The sequence below is a fragment of the Bufo bufo genome, chromosome 1 (genome assembly GCF_905171765.1).
Source record: "Bufo bufo chromosome 1, aBufBuf1.1, whole genome shotgun sequence".
Classification (NCBI taxonomy): domain Eukaryota; kingdom Metazoa; phylum Chordata; class Amphibia; order Anura; family Bufonidae; genus Bufo; species Bufo bufo.
The window spans coordinates 462,388,742-462,407,679 of NC_053389.1; the positions used below are offsets into that span (position 1 = coordinate 462,388,742).

At 47.3% G+C, this 18,938-nt stretch overlaps 1 protein-coding gene across 2 annotated transcripts in view; it reads left to right on the forward strand.

Annotated features, from left to right (window-relative positions):
- Window positions 1–18,938, forward strand: part of TMTC3 (transmembrane O-mannosyltransferase targeting cadherins 3) — an 81,839-nt gene that overhangs the window by 26,637 nt on the left and 36,264 nt on the right. For both annotated transcript variants that reach the window (XM_040408604.1, XM_040408614.1), the window contains exons 5-8: window positions 4,192–4,307; window positions 5,869–6,041; window positions 12,818–13,070; window positions 14,898–15,046. In XM_040408604.1, coding sequence (XP_040264538.1) covers window positions 4,192–4,307; window positions 5,869–6,041; window positions 12,818–13,070; window positions 14,898–15,046 — 691 coding nt within the window. The remainder of the gene's footprint in view (window positions 1–4,191; window positions 4,308–5,868; window positions 6,042–12,817; window positions 13,071–14,897; window positions 15,047–18,938) is intronic.

Consider the following 18,938-nt stretch of genomic DNA (forward strand, 5'->3'; position numbering starts at 1 on the left):
GACTGTGGAAGATGTATCAAATATATGGACATATGATAATGTTTTATACAATTCTGTGTATTTGAGATGTGGTGGGGAGAAAATATCAGAAAAATTGTGACGCAAATTGTCTTGTGATATGCCAACTTTATTTGAACAATAAAAACGATTTGATTGAAAAAAAAAAAATAACATGTAGGTGGTAGGAAACATCATAAAATACCTTTTCTCATCCGTATCATTGGGGGACACAGGCTTGACCATGGCTATAGCTGTTGCCACTAGGAGGCGGACACTAAGCACAAAAGTGTGAGCTTCTCCCTTCAGCTATACCCTTCCTACAGGGACTAAGCTATAAATCCGTTTTAGCTTAGTGTCTGTAGGAGGCAGACCTCCCTGCTTTGCAGGTCTGCTAATTTTTTCCCAATTAACATTCTGGAGTTGAGAGCGGTTCGTCTCTCTCTGCTGCATTGGATCGACCATCTCCGGGGACGTCTGGTACGAGTTCAGTCTGGCAACTCCACAGCTGTGTCGTACCTCAATTACCAGGACGGCACCCGGAGCCCGGCAGTCATGCCGAAAACAGCTCTGATTCTCAGCTGGGTGGAGACCCATGTTCCGGCGCTGTTGGCAGTTCACATCCCCGGCGTCGACAACTGGATCGCCGACTTCCTCAGCCGGGAGCGCCTCGATCTCGGCAAATGGGCTCTTCACCCGCAGTTTTTTCTAGCCATCTGCGAGCGATGGGGTTCGCCAGACGTGGATCTCATGGCCTCCCGCTTCAATAACAAGGTCGAGAACTTCGTTGCGCAGTCCAGGGATCCCATGGCCCTGGCGTGTGACACCCTAGTAATTCTGTGGAGTCCGTACACATTTCCTTACGTGATCCCTCCTCTTCCTCTCATTCCGCATCTTCTCCGGAAGATCAGGTCCGAAGGTCTGCCAGTCATTCTCGTGGCCCCCGATTGGCCACACCGGGTGTGGCATGCATCTCTAGTCACCCTCCTCACCGACGAACCCTGGTGTCTTTCTCTTCGGGAGGACCTCTTGTCGCAGGGACCGATCTTCCACCCGAATTTAGGGTCGCTTCATTTAACGGCATGGCTGTTGAAGGCGCCGTACTAAGGGCTCGGGGTTTCTCGGATGCTGTTGTCCAGACCATGATTCGGGCCAGAAAGCCGTTGTCTTCCCAAATCTACCACCGGACCTGGAAGTTCTGCTTTAGTTGGTGCGAGCGTCACCAGCTGTCTCCCATTCGTTCCTCGTTGCCGCGACTCTTGTCTTTCCTGCAGTCGGGCATAGACTTGGGGTTGGCTCTCAAAGGGCAAGTTTCGGCTCTTTCCATTCTTTTTCAGCGGAACTTGGATTTGCTGTCTGCGGTTCGGACCTTCCTGCAGGGGGTTGCACACGCTGCGCGCCCTTTCTGTCCTCTGTTGAATCCTTGGGATCTTAATCTAGTGCTCAGCCCTCTCCAGTCTTCACCGTTTGAGCCTTTGCAGCAGGTGTCGTTTTGCTTCCTGTCCTACAAGGTGGCATTTTTGGTGGCAATCACTTCCATCCGTAGGGTGTCGGAACTCGCGTCTCTTTCCTGTCGGTCGCCTTTCCTGATCCTCTATCAGGACAAAGTAGTCATTCGCCCTGTTCAGTTCTTCCTTCCGAAGGTTGTGTCGGCATTCCATCTCAATGAAGAGATCCTTCTACCTTCATTTTGTCCGGACCCGTCTCATCCTTGTGAGCAGTCTCTCCACACTCTGGAGTTGGTGCGAGCCGTTCGCATCTTTCTGTCCCAGACGTCATCTTTCCGGCGGACGGATTCCCTGTTCATCATTCCAGAGGGGGCGAGACGAGGGCTGGCTGCGTCTAAAACGTCCATTTCCCGATGGATTTGTTTGGCCATTGTGGAACCGTACTGCCTTCCAGGTTACTGCTCATTCTGCTCAGGCAGTGGGGGCCTCTTGGGCAGTGCATCATGGGGCTTCAGCCCCTCAGGTATGCAAGGCGGCTACCTGGTCGTCTTTGCATACTTTTTCCAAATTTTACAGAGTACACACCTTTGCGTCTTCTGACTCCTCTCTGGGGCGTAGAGTTTTGTAGATGGCGGTTCTCTGGCCGGGGGGGGGGGTTTGTTTATGCCCACCCTTGGGACCGCTTTGTAATATCCCATGGTCAAGCCTTTGTCCCCCAATGATACGGATGAGAGAACTAGGTTTTTGTACTTCCGTAAAATCTGTTTCTCTTCTGTTCATTGGGGGACACGGCTCCCATCCGTTCTCTTGTTTGCGGGTCTTTTCTGTTCTGCGTTTTCTGGGTTCGTACATAGTTTGGTTTCCTGTTTTTTGTCTTGCTTCTCCTACTGCTTTTGCACTAACTGATTTAGCTTAGTCCCTGTAGGAAGGATATAGCTGAAAGGAGGAGCTCACACCTTTTGTGCTTAGTGTCCACCTCCTAGTGGCAACAGCTATACCCATGGTCAACCTGTGTCCCCCAATGAACGGAAGAGAAACTGATTTTACGGTAAGTACAAAAATCTAGTTTTTATAAACCTTAGAATTCCATGTGACCCATGCGAACAAGCATGTCAAACCCTAAAACCTAAAAGTTACATTGTGAGGTTATTTAATGTATGTTCAGAGTCTTCCATTTTGAAATCAAAGTCATCCTTTGCTTTAGGCCTCATGCACACGACCGTTGTGTGCATCCGTGGCCGTTGTTCCGTTTTCCGTGATTTTCTGTGGACCCATTGACTTTCAATGGGTCCGTTGAAAACTCGGAAAATGCACCGTTGTTCATCCGCGGCCGTGATCCGTGTTTCCTGTCTGTCAAAAAAATATGACCTGTCCGCAGATCCGTCTGCATAAAAGCTTTTTCAATCTCAATCTTCCGAGCCCAAGACCGGACCTCCCCAACGGCTCATAACCCCGCCCTCCGTGTGCCTCTGCCCATCCGTTTACGCTCCTCCTCTCTCCTGCGGCGCGGTGGAAAAGGAGAGAGGAGGAGCGTAAACGGGCGGGCAGAGGGCGCATTTACAGAACCTACAAAGTTCATTTTTGGCTGAAACAAGACTCCGGTATATGCAACAAAGGTACCGTTTTAAACGCTATTGGATCGGTCTAATAGGCTCAAATGTGGTGACAGACTCCCTTTAAATTCATTGGTGGCCAGTGGGCCCTCCCTCCCTCCCTTGTATTACTGTACATTCATTGGTGGCCAGTGGGCCCTCCCTCCCCTGTATTACTGTACATTCATTGGTGGCCAGTGGGCCCCCCTCCCTCCCATGTATTACTGGCCACCAATGAATGTACAGTAATACAGGGGAGGGAGGGGGAACCCACTGGCCACCAATGAATGTACAGTAATACAAGGGAGGGAGGGGGGGGCCCATTGGCAACCAATGAATGTACAGTAATACAGGGGAGGGAGGGGGGCCGCACTGGCCACCAATGAATGTACAGTAATACAGGGGAGGGAGGGGGGGCCCACTGGCCACCAATGAATGTACAGTAATACAGGGGAGGGACGGGGGGCCACACTGGCCACCAATGAATTTAAAACTGGGGAGGGAGGAGGGTGTGCCCCCTCCTGCCTGGCAGCACCTGATCTCTTACAGGGGGCTATGATACGCACAATTAACCCCTCAGGTGCGGCACCTGAGGGGTTAATTGTGCGGATCACAGCCCCCTGTAAGAGATCGGGTGCTGCCAGGCAGCAGGGGGCAGTTATTACACAGCTCTCAGTATATTCTAACTTGAAGCGTCCCCATCACTATGGGAACGCCTCTGTGTTAGAATATACTGTCAGATCTGAGTTTCACGATCTAATTGGAGAAAACTCTGATCCGATGGTATAATAGGGACTCCTGACTTTACATTGAAAGTCAATGGGGGACGGATCCGTTTTCATTTGCACCATATTGTGTCAACGTCAAACGGATCCGTCCCCATTGACTTGCATTGTAAGTCAGGACTGATCCGTTTGGCTCCGCACGGCCAGGCGGAGACCAAAACGAGGAAGACCCACGGACGAAAAAACGGTCACGGAACAACGGAAATCCGTTTTGCGGACTGCAAAAAAAAACGTCCGTGTGCATGAGGCCTTAGAGGAAGTTCCCGGACAGTATAAGTAATTGGGATTTTGTGCCTGTGTTTACCCAGCTTATTCTTGCTTTAGCCTGGCCCAGTTAGTGAAACTTTATCATTCCTTCTGTTTTCATAGTGTGGACTCCTATTGCTGCTGCTGTGTTCCTCGTTGCGGTTGCAACTCTGTGCAAAGAGCAAGGGATTACTGTTGTGGGTATTTGTTGTGTCTATGAAGTCTTCATTGCTCAAGGGGTAAGAAGGTTTGATCTATTTATTTGTGATTGGCAAGAAATGTGAAATCTCATACGATTGTATGTGTATAAAGTAAGCTCTCGCTGGGGGATGTTTATTGAGATCTGGGTGGAATTTGAAGAGCCGTACGATGTGTTCTAGTGTAACACCATGCAACCTGAAGAGCTAAAGGCCTATGTTCAGTTTTTACCAGCATTATACAGTTTTTATATATAGATCATATAGCGTCATTGGCTTCACTAATTATTTTGTAGTATCTGTGTTAAAGGGGTGCACCCCTCAAAAAAATAAAAATAAAAAAAAACTCTGCTTCCTGAATGTTTGGAAATGGCCGAGTGAGCTGTACTATGTTTCCTTATGCAAGTGAATGGGAGTTATGGAAACAATGTGACACAGTGAGCTACTCTCCTTCTGTAACTAGTGAGAAGAGGAAATAACAGTTAGCTGGGCTATGCTAATCCCCATTCACTTGTGTGATGGCTCCAGAAACAACATGGCACAGTCAGCTCAGCTGTTTCCGTAGTTCCTACAGCCTCTGGCTGCAGCATTCATCTGGTATGGGATCAAAAATGCCAGTTCTAGTAATAAGAACAGGTCCCGGAGATGGCGCCTGCATCTATCCGCTGTTTATGGCATATCCTTTAGATATTTCATAAATGTGTGAGATGTGAACAGCTGTTTAAGCTCTGGGCCATAATGTATTCGGTAACAAAGTAGTAATACAAATATAAAAGCGATATCATATATATAATATAAAAGAAAGCAAAGAGAGGCTATTGCAAAGTTTCTCCACTTTTTTTTCATAGGTTAAAATGATGTTCCTACTTAGGCTACTTTCACACTTGCGGCAGAGGATTCCGGCAGGCAGTTCCGTCGCCGTAACTGCCGGCAATCCAGACGCAAACGGATTCATTTGTCAGACGGATCCGGATCCATCTGACAAATGCATTGAAATACCAGATCCGTCTCTCCGATGTCACCTGGAAAAAACGGATCCGGTGTTTCGTTTTTTTCACAGATTTAAAGGTCTACGCATGCGCGGACCGGAAGAATGGATTCCTCAATGTGGCAATTTTAATGCCGGATCCAGCACTAATACATTTCAATGAAAATTAATGCCGGATCCGGCTTTCAGGATTTTTGGCCGGAGACAAAAACATAAGAGAGACTGAACTAATTCCTCCTGATGCATACTGAACGGATTGCTCTCCATTTGGAATGCATTAGGATAAAACTGATCAGTTTTTTTCTGGTATTGAGCCCCTGTGACGGAACTCAATAACGGAAAAGAAAAACGCAAGTGTGAAAGTAGCCTTGGTCTAGATTCACATTTCCCTTCGGTAAATCCTCTAGTCTGTTCCAGCAGAGAAGCAGACTAGAGTTCCCATATCTGGCATAGCCAGGCACTTACAGATCCCCATTGCCTGTACTGGTATACGTCAGGTTACTTATTTTGTTTTTTTATCACATCCCCTTTATTTTCTGAGATTTTTACATGCATTGTATGCAATATACATTGTTGTTGTTTTAATGATTTTAATTTTCTTCCCCCCAAATTCAGTACACATTACCAGTGTTATGGGACACATCTGTACAGATACTGTTGGGTAAAGGCAGCATCCCATATTCCTTACTTCAGACACTGCTGAAACTTATCGTCTTGATGTTCAGTACCTTGCTGCTTGTTGTAATCCGTGTACAGGTCATCCAGTCACAGCTTCCAGTCTTCACCAGGTGAGAGAAATATCTAGTTCCAGATTATGGCACTTGCCATATTTGTGCCATCATTTAAGACTTTGAGCTTTTCACAATTTTACAAGGAAAAGATTATAGAGCTTAGCGGGATGGTCGGAGCCTCCACTGCCCACTGAACTTACTATAACTTGAACCAGAATCTGGTGTAAATAGCTCAAGTGTATGCCAGCCCTTAGCTGATGTAGATTTGAGGTTTCCCCTAGTCGCCTCCACAACCTCTGCATGGGACAGGAAAAAAACATCTAGATGTTATACCCCCCCCCCCCCCCCCCCCCCTTCCTACAGTCAGTGCTTTACCAAAAAATACTTTTTTGAAGACTCCCAGAGGCGTAGCTAAAGGCTCATGGGTAGTGTTGAGCGAACTTGTGTTTTAAGTTCGGCGTCTAAAGTTCGGGTTATCGAAGTATCCCGTTATGGATTTCGCTACCACGGACCATAACGGAATTTAGAATCCATAACGGGATACTTCGATAACCTGAACTTTAGACGCCGAACTTAAAACACAAGTTCGCTCAACACTACTCATGGGCCCTGGTGCAAGAGTTCAGCTTGCCCCCCTTCACTCAGTGCTTTTCTTTTTGACAAGGGGCAGGGGAGCACATAGCCTTCGTGCAAAATTCTTGACCTAACCCCTTCCTTCCAGCCAGAGATGTAACTTGACCAGCATGTATCTTCTATACCAGTGTCTTCTTATGCAACACAAGGGTCTTTGGGCCCCCTCAGACTGCTACCTCTGCACCCCCTATAGCTAACCCCTGAAGAAGCCACTCAGTTAAGAGACTGTATAGATCAGAAATCTGAAGGGTTTCTTAGAAAAACAAACCTAGGAAGCAGCTACTGCCTTGCTCATAGCAAATGCTTCTATCACTTGTGTCGCCAGGAACCCACAATTATGGCTGAATCAGAGGTTCATTTAAAGGAGAGTATGGTTGCTTTGAGCATTTTTTTTGTTTTTGTTTTTCCTTTGTATTTTTTTTTATATACTTTTGGCACATATGTACCCCTAAGAGGTCATTAAACGACCTTTAGGACACTGACACTTTTTTTATTTTATTTTCTACTTTTCCACTGTAACTGAGACATCCAAAGGAGCACTGAGCAGAGGAGAAGGCAGAAGCGGTAATAAACCACTGCGACTGCTGGAGCTTTAATCTGACACCATCCGCGCTAGGCATGGCCAGTACACTTATAACCATCTGGCAGTCATCAAAGGGTTAAGAGGTGCACAGGCCTCTTGATAATTGGGCATATCTTGGGCTGTCCGTGCACCAGAACTGAAATCTTTTAGCCGACATAGATTTTGAGTATAATGTATGATGATAATAATGGCCACACTTTCCTGCTTTGACAGGGAAGGTTTCCTACAGTTTCCCCTGTGTCATCCCTATGACATGTCAGAAGTTTTCTCAAACTATAAAAGTACCCTTTAATATTTTGATGTCATCTGTAGATTAACGGAGTACAGAATCTCAATGCAATTGCAGTATAGCTTTCTGATAATATGTAGGAGAGAGCTGGGTGGTTAATCAAAGTTATTCGATTATTCAGCACGGATTCTGATTTTAGCAGGCTCATGTAATTGAACAGCGCGGTGACCCGCCACTGACTGAAGCAGAGCTCCTACTGTAATGGCTGGGATCAGAAATAACTCAGATCCTGGCTGCTCCAAACTATAGTAAGCGGTCTCTAGTTTAAGTGACGCTGGGTCCGGTTATGTCGTTTTTATCTTCATGTTCACTTGCATTCTATTGCTGTGCTCCCATTAGCAGTAAAATGCATTGAGAGGACTCCCCCTTCCATTATGTGTGTCAGCTTGGGGTTGCGGTTTGTGGGAGCACATCATTGGCACCCAAGTTAGTATGAAGATAAAAAGTACATAACCAGACTCTGTGTCACTCACACTGTACACCACTTACTCTTGTTTGTGGGGTGTTTCAGAGCGGACCGATTCCCTTTAAGCCCCTAGATGGCGGCATGGATTGAGACCTCAGCGTCTAGTCCAGGGGTCAGCAGACTTATCCACTCCAGCTGTTGTGACACTACAAGTCTCAGCATGCTCCATTCATTTCTGTGGGAGTTCTGAGAAGAGCAGAGCAAGTATGCCTGCTGAGAGTTGTAGTTTCACAACAGCTGGCGTGCCAGAGGTTGCCTTCCCCTGGTCTAGGCAGTTAGACAGAATCAGCTCACTATGTTCCCAGCAATCTCGTGAATGCAATTTGCAGTGTGTTGACGCATTGCTATAGTACCCTAACAATGGCCCCCAGACCCGCTGTTAGGTTTGCGGTCCGTGTCTGCAGCTGCCTTGCTACTCCCCATACTATCTGATGTCCTTGGCAAGCTGCTGTCTCCATTGATCCCGACGGTGCTCCTTCAGGGCACACACGCTATCCTGTGGCTTCTTAAAGGCCTCTTATACGCGCATTTGAAAATACTTCCTCAGCCAATGGATGAGGGTCCCTGGGTATTTAAGGCAGCCTCTCCAGGCAGAGGGTGCCTGAGCTTCAAGGTTCCCTGTCACCAGAAAAGGTGTTTGGAAGACTTTGTGCTTTAGTGATTTCTTCATGGCAGGTCTGCCATTCATTCAGGATGCAGTTTTCAGTTTAACCAGTTTAGCAGCCTCGTTAACCCCTGATATTCTGCATAGTAGGAATGATTTAGGTAATTTCAGCTAGCTACAATGAAAAAAAAACCTGCATCCTGAATGCATGTCAGAACTGCACTGTGTGCCAGCACCCTCATGGATTTAGCTGCGTTAACCAGCCTGTGTTCCTGCTGTGTACCCATCCTGCCTGTGTAAGTTATGCTAGTCTGTCTATGCTACAGTCTTGGTTTCTGCATCCACCACTACCCATCCTGCAAGCTCTCCTAGTGCCTCCTGTACTGCCAGATATCTGCAGTTCCAGTATTAGTGACTGTCCATACTGCTTCTGCAATTGTGGCACGGTTTCCCAGCATTCTAGCCATCCAGCCACGTTTCCTACAGTCAAGTTCTGCCTAAAAGCCCTATAATCTGGCTATAAGCTATAATTGACTGTTCAGACTATACCTGTGTTGTTGGTGTGTTTTCTGTGCCTAGAGCCTCCGGTGCTTGCACCAGTGTCCCTGACCTCAGTAGGGGAGCTGCCAGTTATAGTAGGACTAGAGGTAGTGGTCTGGTTGTTCTCCTGCTGCGAAGGCCAGATCCCTATACATGGCTTAAAGGGTGAATACCAGGGGAGCTCCAGAATAACGCCCTTAGGGTTTAGCCCAAAGCCAAACCAGTTAGTTGGCACAGTGGGTCCACACTCGCTCATCTGTGACACCTGCCATGACTGTATGCCTATGATACTGCACCAGGCCTGCCAATCTTAGTGATGGGCTTCAATGCATTAGTATGTAAGGTATACCAATGCATTATAAAAGACATCAAACCACTGTGATGTCCTCTAATGGGATTAAGAATGGATTATTAAGGGTTAATTAAATTAGGTTTGAAAAATAACACACGTGTACATGGAATCGCTGCAGCTGGCACAACCCATATAACAAAGCGAACAGTTTTTTAACCTGCCCATTAAAAAAAGAAATAAAAAACACAAAAATATTAACTGAATTACTTAATTTCCTCCATACATCTCCCAATATTATTGTGCAAAAGTAATGAATAAAATTATAACTGTTTGGTTTCATCATAATCTTACTGACCTATGGATTAAAAGTAACATTCGTGTTAGTCTCACCCTGAACATCATAAATTGTGCAAACAACAAGCGGCACTGCAAAAAAAAAAAAAAAAATATTAAAACTTAATCAATAAGTTATATATACCCCAAAATGGTGTCACCAAGAAAAAAAATTTGTGCCATTGCAAACAAGCCCCCTTAGGGCTATGAGAAAAAAAAGGTTAAGGCTGTCTGAATGCAACAACGCAAAAACTTCCTAGTACTTTAGGGGTTAAACTGACCCCCTATTCATAGGATAGTGGATAACTAATTGATCCAGAGAACGTGGGTCCTGTTCCCCCGTCCTAATGGAACAGCAGGTTCAGCATACGCACTGCAGCTCCATTTATTCTCTATAGGACCTCCTGACAGCAGAAAGGGCCATAGATACCAGGGACCTGCTGTGTTAAACAGCAGCGACCTGGAGGCAATGTCCCTGATCAGCAGTGACCTCGATCACGGACATTTAATTCCTCAGATGCCGTGGTCAGTTGTGACCACAGCATCTGAGTGTGGACCGAAAGGCTCTGCAGTGTCAAGATCTAGGGAGCCGTTTGTTTGCTGTGGCCCTATGAAGTTTGAGGGGCCTTCCACAGCATGTGGCAGGGCTCCATAGGAACAAATTGGAGCAGATAAAGTGAAAAAAAAAAATCACCCTTCTTTCCCTATATTGAAAATAATAAAAAATAAAGATCATTGAAGTTACTGAACCCCAGAATGCCTGTACTATTAAATATAAATGTATTTCTCCTGTGCGGTGAATGCCATAATAAAATAAAAATCTAAATGGCCGGTTAGCCTTTTTTTTTTTATTGCTTTTCCCAAAAAATTTTTAATAAAAAGTGATTGAAAAGTCAAACTCCTAAATGGTATCGAACAAAAATATAGATCACCCAGCAAAAAAAATCATCCCTAGCACAGCTCTGTAGATATAAATTTGAAAGTGTTATGGGGTCGGAATAAAACACAAGAAAAACTAAATGTGGTATTGCTGTAATCGTAGTGACCTACAGGTCAGTTTTACCACATAGGAAACGTGTGAAAATGAAACCCATCAAACTACAGTATGGTGGAATTGTATATACACTGCTCAAAAAAAAAAAGGGAACACTTAAACAACACAATGTAACTCCAAGTCAATCACACTTCTGTGAAATCAAACTGTCCACTTAGGAAGCAACACTGAGTGACAATCAATTTCACATGCTGTTGTGCAAATGGGATAGACAACAGGTGGAAATTATAGGCAATTAGCAAGACACCCCCAATAAAGGAGTGGTTCTGCAGGTGGTAACCACAGACCACTTCTCAGTTCCTATGCTTCCTGGCTGATGTTTTGGTCACTTTTGAATGCTGGCGGTGCTTTCACTCGTGTGGGTTGTAGACTCCGTCTCATGCTACCACTAAAGTGGCTCAGGTATTGCAGCTTATCCAGGATGGCACATCAATGCGAGCTGTGGCAAGAAGGTTTGCTGTGTCTGTCAGCGTAGTGTCCAGAGCATGGAGGCGCTACCAGAAGACAGGCCAGTACATCAGGAGACGTGGAGGAGGCCGTAGGAGGGCAACAACCCAGCAGCAGGACCGCTACCTCCGCCTTTGTGCAAGGAGGAACAGGAGGAGCACTGCCAGAGTCCTGCAAAATGACCTCCAGCAGGCCACAAATGTGCATGTGTCTGCTCAAACGGTCAGAAACAGACTCCAAGAGGGTGATATGAGGGCCCGACGTCCACAGGTGGGGGTTGTGCTTACAGCCCAACACCGTGCAGGACGTTTGGCATTTGCCAGAGAACACCAAGATTGGCAAATTCGCCACTGGCGCCCTGTGCTCTTCACAGATGAAAGCAGGTTCACACTGAGCACATGTGACAGACATGACAGAGTCTGGAGACGCCGCGGAGAACATTCTGCTGCCTGCAACATCCTCCAGCATGACCGGTTTGGCATTGGGTCAGTAATGGTGTGCGGTGGCATTTCTTTGGAGGGCCGCACAGCCCTCCATGTGCTCGCCAGAGGTAGCCTGACTGCCATTAGGTACCGAGATGAGATCCTCAGACCCCTTGTGAGACCATATGCTGGTGCGGTTGGCCCTGGGTTCCTCCTAATGCAAGACAATGCTAGACCTCATGTGGCTGGAGTGTGTCAGCAGTTCCTGCAAGACGAAGACATTGATGCTATGGACTGGCCTGCCCGTTCCCCAGACCTGAATCCAATTGAGCACATCTGGGACATCATGTCTCGCTCTATCCACCAACATCATGTTGCACCACAGACTGTCCAGGAGTTGGCAGATGCTTTAGTCCAGGTCTGGGAGGAGATCCCTCAGGAGACCATCCGCCACCTCATCAGGAGCATGCACAGGCGTTGTAGGGAGGTCATACAGGCACGTGGAGGCCACACACACTACTGAGCCTCATTTTGACTTGTTTTAAGGACATTACATCAAAGTTGGATCAGCCTGTAGTGTGTTTTTCCACTTTAATTTTGAGGGTGACTCCAAATCCAGACCTCCATGGGTTGAAAAATTTGATTTCCATTTTTTTTATGTTTGTGATTTCGTTGTCAGCACATTCAACTATGTAAAGAACAAAGTATTTCAGAAAAATATTTAATTAATTCAGATCTAGGATGTGTTATTTTTGTGTTCCCTTTATTTTTTTGAGCAGTGTATTATTTTCCTAATTACACCACATTTGGATTTTATTTATCCATCTTCCCACTACATAATATGCAGTGTATAATGGTTTCCACATATGTCTTTGTAGGCGGAAAAATGAAGTAATGGCTCCGGGAGTTAGAAACAAATCAGCTCTTTAGAGAGGCCACAGCATTTTGGGGAGTGCTCCCGCCTCTTCCTAGGTGCCGCTCAGTCCTATTTAAGTGAACGGGCCTGGGCTGCAATACCAGGCACAGCCACTATACAGTGCTGAGTATCGCAACTCCACCGATCAGATTTTGATGACCTAAGGAGAAGTCATTAGTATCATACTCCCAGAAAACCCCTTTAAGTTGCTTTAGCATAGAATAATTTCTATTAATTTTTTTATGTTGTACCAGGTTTGATAATCCTGCTGCTGTCAGTGCGACCCCTGCAAGGCAACTGACGTTCAATTACCTCCTGCCGGTAAATGCCTGGCTCCTGCTAAATCCATCTGAACTCTGCTGTGACTGGACAATGGGAACGATTCCTCTCGTGGAAAGCTGCTTGGATGTGAGGAATCTGACCACACTGTTATTCTTTTTCTTTCTGGGAAGCTTGGTGATATACAGTGTACGATATCCAGGCGACTCATCCAAAACTGTGCTTATGGTAAGTTTTTTTTACAGATGATTTGAATATGGTTAAAATATGTCCCATAACCCTGTGCACCTACAACCTTTATGGAATATGTCCCTGTGGAAATTGACAGATGAGCAATCTGCCCTACTGGACTCTCCCTTCATAGAGTGAAATTACAGAGGCCATCACCCCCCCCCCCCCCCCCCCCCCCCCTCCCCTTAGAGATGTTCCAGTGCGTTTACTCCCGGCAGACGTGTTCCAGTGCGTTTACTCCCGGCAGACGTGTTCCAGGGCGTTTACCCCCGGCAGACGTGGTCCAGGGCGTTTACCCCCGGCAGACGTGGTCCAGGGCGTTTACCCCCGGCAGACGTGGTCCAGGGCGTTTACCCCCGGCAGACGTGGTCCAGGGCGTTTACCCCCGGCAGACGTGGTCCAGGGCGTTTACCCCCGGCAGACGTGGTCCAGGGCGTTTACCCCCGGCAGACGTGGTCCAGGGCGTTTACCCCCGGCAGACGTGGTCCAGGGCGTTTACCCCCGGCAGACGTGGTCCAGGGCGTTTACCCCCGGCAGACGTGGTCCAGGGCGTTTACCCCCGGCAGACGTGGTCCAGGGCGTTTACCCCCGGCAGACGTGGTCCAGGGCGTTTACCCCCGGCAGACGTGGTCCAGGGCGTTTACCCCCGGCAGACGTGGTCCAGGGCGTTTACCCCCGGCAGACGTGGTCCAGGGCGTTTACCCCCGGCAGACGTGGTCCAGGGCGTTTACCCCCGGCAGACGTGGTCCAGGGCGTTTACCCCCGGCAGACGTGGTCCAGGGCGTTTACCCCCGGCAGACGTGGTCCAGGGCGTTTACCCCCGGCAGACGTGGTCCAGGGCGTTTACCCCCGGCAGACGTGGTCCAGGGCGTTTACCCCCGGCAGACGTGGTCCAGGGCGTTTACCCCCGGCAGACGTGGTCCAGGGCGTTTACCCCCGGCAGGCGTGGTCCAGGGCGTTTACCCCCGGCAGACGTGGTCCAGGGCGTTTACCCCCGGCAGACGTGGTCCAGGGCGTTTACCCCCGGCAGACGTGGTCCAGGGCGTTTACCCCAGGCAGACGTGGTCCAGGGCGTTTACCCCCCCGCAGACGTGGTCCAGGGCGTTTACCCCCCCGCAGACGTGGTCCAGGGCGTTTACCCCCCCCCGCAGACGTGGTCCAGGGCGTTTACCCCCCCGCAGACGTGGTCCCGGGCGTTTACCCCCCCCGCAGACGTGGTCCAGGGCGTTTACCCCCCCGCAGACGTGGTCCAGGGCGTTTACCCCCCCGCAGACGTGGTCCAGGGCGTTTACCCCCCCCGCAGACGTGGTCCAGGGCGTTTACCCCCCCCGCAGACGTGGTCCAGGGCGTTTACCCCCCCGCAGACGTGGTCCAGGGCGTTTACCCCCCCGCAGACGTGGTCCAGGGCGTTTACCCCCCCGCAGACGTGGTCCAGGGCGTTTACCCCCCCGCAGACGTGGTCCAGGGCGTTTACCCCCCCGCAGACGTGGTCCAGGGCGTTTACCCCCCCGCAGACGTGGTCCAGGGCGTTTACCCCCCCCGCAGACGTGGTCCAGGGCGTTTACCCCCCCGCAGACGTGGTCCAGGGCGTTTACCCCCCCGCAGACGTGGTCCAGGGCGTTTACTGAATGCATTGTATTCTGAAAAAAAGGTTTAGTTCTTTAATTTCTTGAGTAAGTACGGTAGGTCTTTGTTTTTTTGAGGCAGTCCAGAAGTGTTAAAGTCAGAGAAATAGTCTTACACGTGTGCGGAATAATATATGTTGGGTCTGGATTTTACCTTTCCTAAATGAGAATTTATTGTTTTATGTCCTATTTCTCACAGGGACTGTGCCTAATGGCACTGCCTTTTATACCTGCCTCAAATCTGTTCTTCCCTGTTGGATTTGTAGTCGCAGAGAGAGTATTGTATGTACCAAGTATGGGATTCTGCATCCTTGTAGCCCATGGCTGGAAAAAATTATCTAGTAAAAGGTAGGAAATTTCAGAAACTTGTACTGCGTATATAGTGTTGTGTGAATCTTTCATATTTTGACTTAAATACTGTGTTTATTTACCTTCTTTATATAATGCATGTTTCAGTTTAGCAATTTTCACATTCTGACTTCCTTCTTATCTAATACTATAATATGCTTCTAGAATTTGTGCGTTTTCTTAAGCTGAAACACATGTATTTTTTATTGCTCCTATATGGCTCGTAACTTTTATAGCTGCTTACTTTATAGTTTTCTGAGACTGACACTCGCCCCACAATGGAAATACATTTGGGTCAAGAGGAGGAGATCCAGAATATCATTTGTTGGGAATACAAGTGTTATTCCTAATGAATAAAGTGCTGGACCTCTGCCGTTTCTCTTTTATTTCTGGAGATGTGTACATAAATTAATTGGGTGTTGCCACTCATCATCTCGATAGGATGTGTACTACACAGTCTTAAGGCTACTTTCACACTAGCGTTCAGAGAGGATCCGTCTGGTGTCTGCACAGACAGATCCTCTCCTATAATGCAGACGTTTGTATCCGTTCAGAACGGATCCGTCTGCATTATAGTTTAGAAAAAATTCTAAGTCTGAAAGTTGTTCAGACGGATCCGTTCAGACTTTACATTTAAAGTCAATGGGGGACGGATCCGTTTGAAAATTGAGCCATATGGTGTCAAATTCAAACGGATCCGTCCCCATTGACTTACATTGTAAGTCTGGACGGATCCGTTTGGCTCCGCATGGCCAGGCGGACACCCGAACGATACAAGCTGCGTTCGGGTGTCCGCCTGCTGAGCGGAGCGGAGGCTAAACGCTGCCAGACTGATGCATTCTGAGCGGATCCGCGTCCACTCAGAATGCATTGGGGCTGGACGGATACGTTCGGGGCCGCTTGTGAGAGCCTTCAAACGGAGCTCACAAGCGGAGCCTCGAACGCTAGTGTGAAAGTAGCCTTACACTGCCACTCATTCATTCGTTGGAAAAAGGAGAGTACTTACTAAAACAGACCCGTGAGCTCCCCTTTAGAACATCACATACCAAGTTATGATTGTTTGTCCTTTTGTTGTAGACGGACCTAGAGTTGTTTTTTTACAAAACAGTAGTTACATTTCCAGTTGAGATATCTCAACCTAAGAGAAGATACATGGAAATAATTAGTTAAGGTTAGTGTTAAGCGAACTTGCGATTTGCTATGACGGCATGCACCACGGAATTCTATGAGGCATTCCGCCATAATGGAAGTCTATGTATGGCCAGCATAGACTTCTATTATGACGGATGCAATACGTAATGCCTCTCATAGGCTTCCATGGTGCATGCCGTCATAGAATTCTGTTATGGTCCATGGTAGCGGAATCCATTCCGGACTTCTTAGATAACCCGAACTTGCAAATCGCAAGTTCACCCAACACTAGTTTAATTTTTTATTTATTTTTTTGCCATATGTGCCATGAAAGCGTATCCATGGCCCCCCATATATCCAATGTAAACCAAAAGAGTCTACTCGTGGCTTCCGTCGGACTGGTATATGTTAGTATAGGGTTTTTCTGCTTTATGGAATAGCACAGCACTAAACCGTAGAGCAAGACACAAGGTATACAAGAAGCATCCAGTAAAATAACCTACAGGAGCCTATATGTGACAGATGCCACTGTGTGCCTACTGCTTACTGTTGTATCCATTGGAGGTTTCAGTCAGGAAATCCTCCCCACGTATACCTATAAAGCAGCATTACTCCACAAATGTTCAATGTCCTCACGCATACAAAAGATTAATGTTGCACTGTAAAAAAAAAAATCCAAAAAAATCTGGTTCCTAGGACAGCGTCTCCACTTCTTTATGCATGAGGCCCGTTGTGTAATTCATGTCCTACATTCCATAGATGTATATGGCATAGGGTTTGCATCTAACAGTATATGAAGACATGACTCAGCAACTAGTTGCATGACTGTGGTTCGTTAGCAAATAACCGATGGAGATTTATGTGGAGAAATTACCGGTCATCGGGTGAAAAGGCTAAGACGTCTTCATTATAGCAGAGACATTATGTCTTGTCCAGGCCAGCTGTCTTACAGGGAGCTACAAATTAAATTTATCCAGCTTTTTCTATAGAACGTTCTAATGCTAATTAATATAAATCAGTTATCGCAATGTAATTTAGGCTGAAGACCAATATTACATCCTGTCTGTTTTGGATCATAACTATATAGATAGCATAAACTAATTTCCTTTTTTGATTAAAAATTAATCAGGCTGAAAGGGGAACTGTAGACTAAGCAGCACATTTACACTCCATCCAGCGGTGCCTGCCTAAATGCTACGGTTTACCATCTGCATGACTATTACTTCATCCCAGTACCCTTTCTGTCTGTGACCGCTGTTTAAATATGCATAACATTTTCGTAGTTAACGCCAGTAAATGTTTCCTCCATTTCTGATGCCTTTTTCTTTGAATAAAAAAAAGTCTAGAAACTAGTGAGGAAAATATGACCAGTATGTATTGTATCCTGTTACAATGAAGAGGTACACTGACCACTAATGTATAAGGTTTATTCAGGTCGGCTCCAGGCGCTGTCCACATCTGCATTGCCGTATTCTGGTACGTTGCGGCAGAGGAGCAGGCTGCCGGAATTACCTTCCAGCATAGCCGGACACTACCAGGGCTTGGGGATCCCTATTCACTATAGTGGGATCCGTCGGGTTTCCAGCATGATTGCTGGCCTTCTGCCCTGAAAAATACCACCTCATGCAGACTACCGGAATACAATAACACAGATGGGCACCTAGCCTAAGCACAAGTTGGTTGTGAAAGTTCATGCTGTTGGGAGCGCCACGACCGTCAGTTATCACCATATAAGCCATACCGTACCTCCATATGTCCTTCACTTAATATGGGGTGTTTTACTGATGATTCGGACAGAAAAAATAATGTATGGTGGCATATTCTGTTGGTTAGCAAATTATGGAGAAAAAAAAGACATTTGTCCATCCAGTTCGGCCTGTTATCCTGCAAGTTGATCCAGAGGAAGGAAAAAAGACCCCTGTGAGGTTCTCACCATAATTTATAAATTGTACACGAGGCACTTAAAGAGGACCTTTCACCGATTATTACACTATGAACTAAGTATACAGACATGGAGAGCGGCGCCCGGGGATCTCACTGCACTTACTATTATCCCCGGGCGCCGCTCCGCTCTCCCGCTATGCCCTCCGGTATCTCCGCTCACTAAGTTATAGTAGGCGGAGATTCCAGTCACTAAGTTATGGTAGGCGGAGTCTGCCCTTGTTCTGCTCTAGCGCTGGCCAATCGCAGCGCAGAGCTCACAGCCTGGGAGGTTATTTTCTCCCAGGCTGTGAGCTCTGCAATGCGATTGGCCAGCGCTACAGAAGAACAAGGGCAGACTCCGCCTACCATAACTTAGGGAACGGAGATACTGGAGGACATAGCAGGAGAACAGAGCGGCGCCCGGGGATAATAGTAAGTGCAGTGAGATCCCCGGGCGCCGCTCTACATGTCTGTATAGCTAGTTCATAGCGTAATCATCGGTGAAAGGTCCTTTTTAAGTTACGTTTTGATCAAAAATACATAGGCCCACTCACCATGTCAAGGTGGACTCTTAAATGGGTCCCTACTATAATTTGACGCAGTCACTGCCGCTTCAACCCAGCACCTGCAGGTGGCGAAACCTGCCGAACACCTCTGCTAATAAGCTAAGCCCCGCGGCACTGGGCTCCTCCATTCCACAGGTACAGCACCACATCACGTGAACAGATCTAAAAGCTCACCTCTCCATATGGTCTCAGAAACCTTAAGGGTGCCTTCACAGGTGGCAGATTTTGTGGCAGAAAATTCTGCGACTGAAAATCAGTTCCATTCGCCTCAG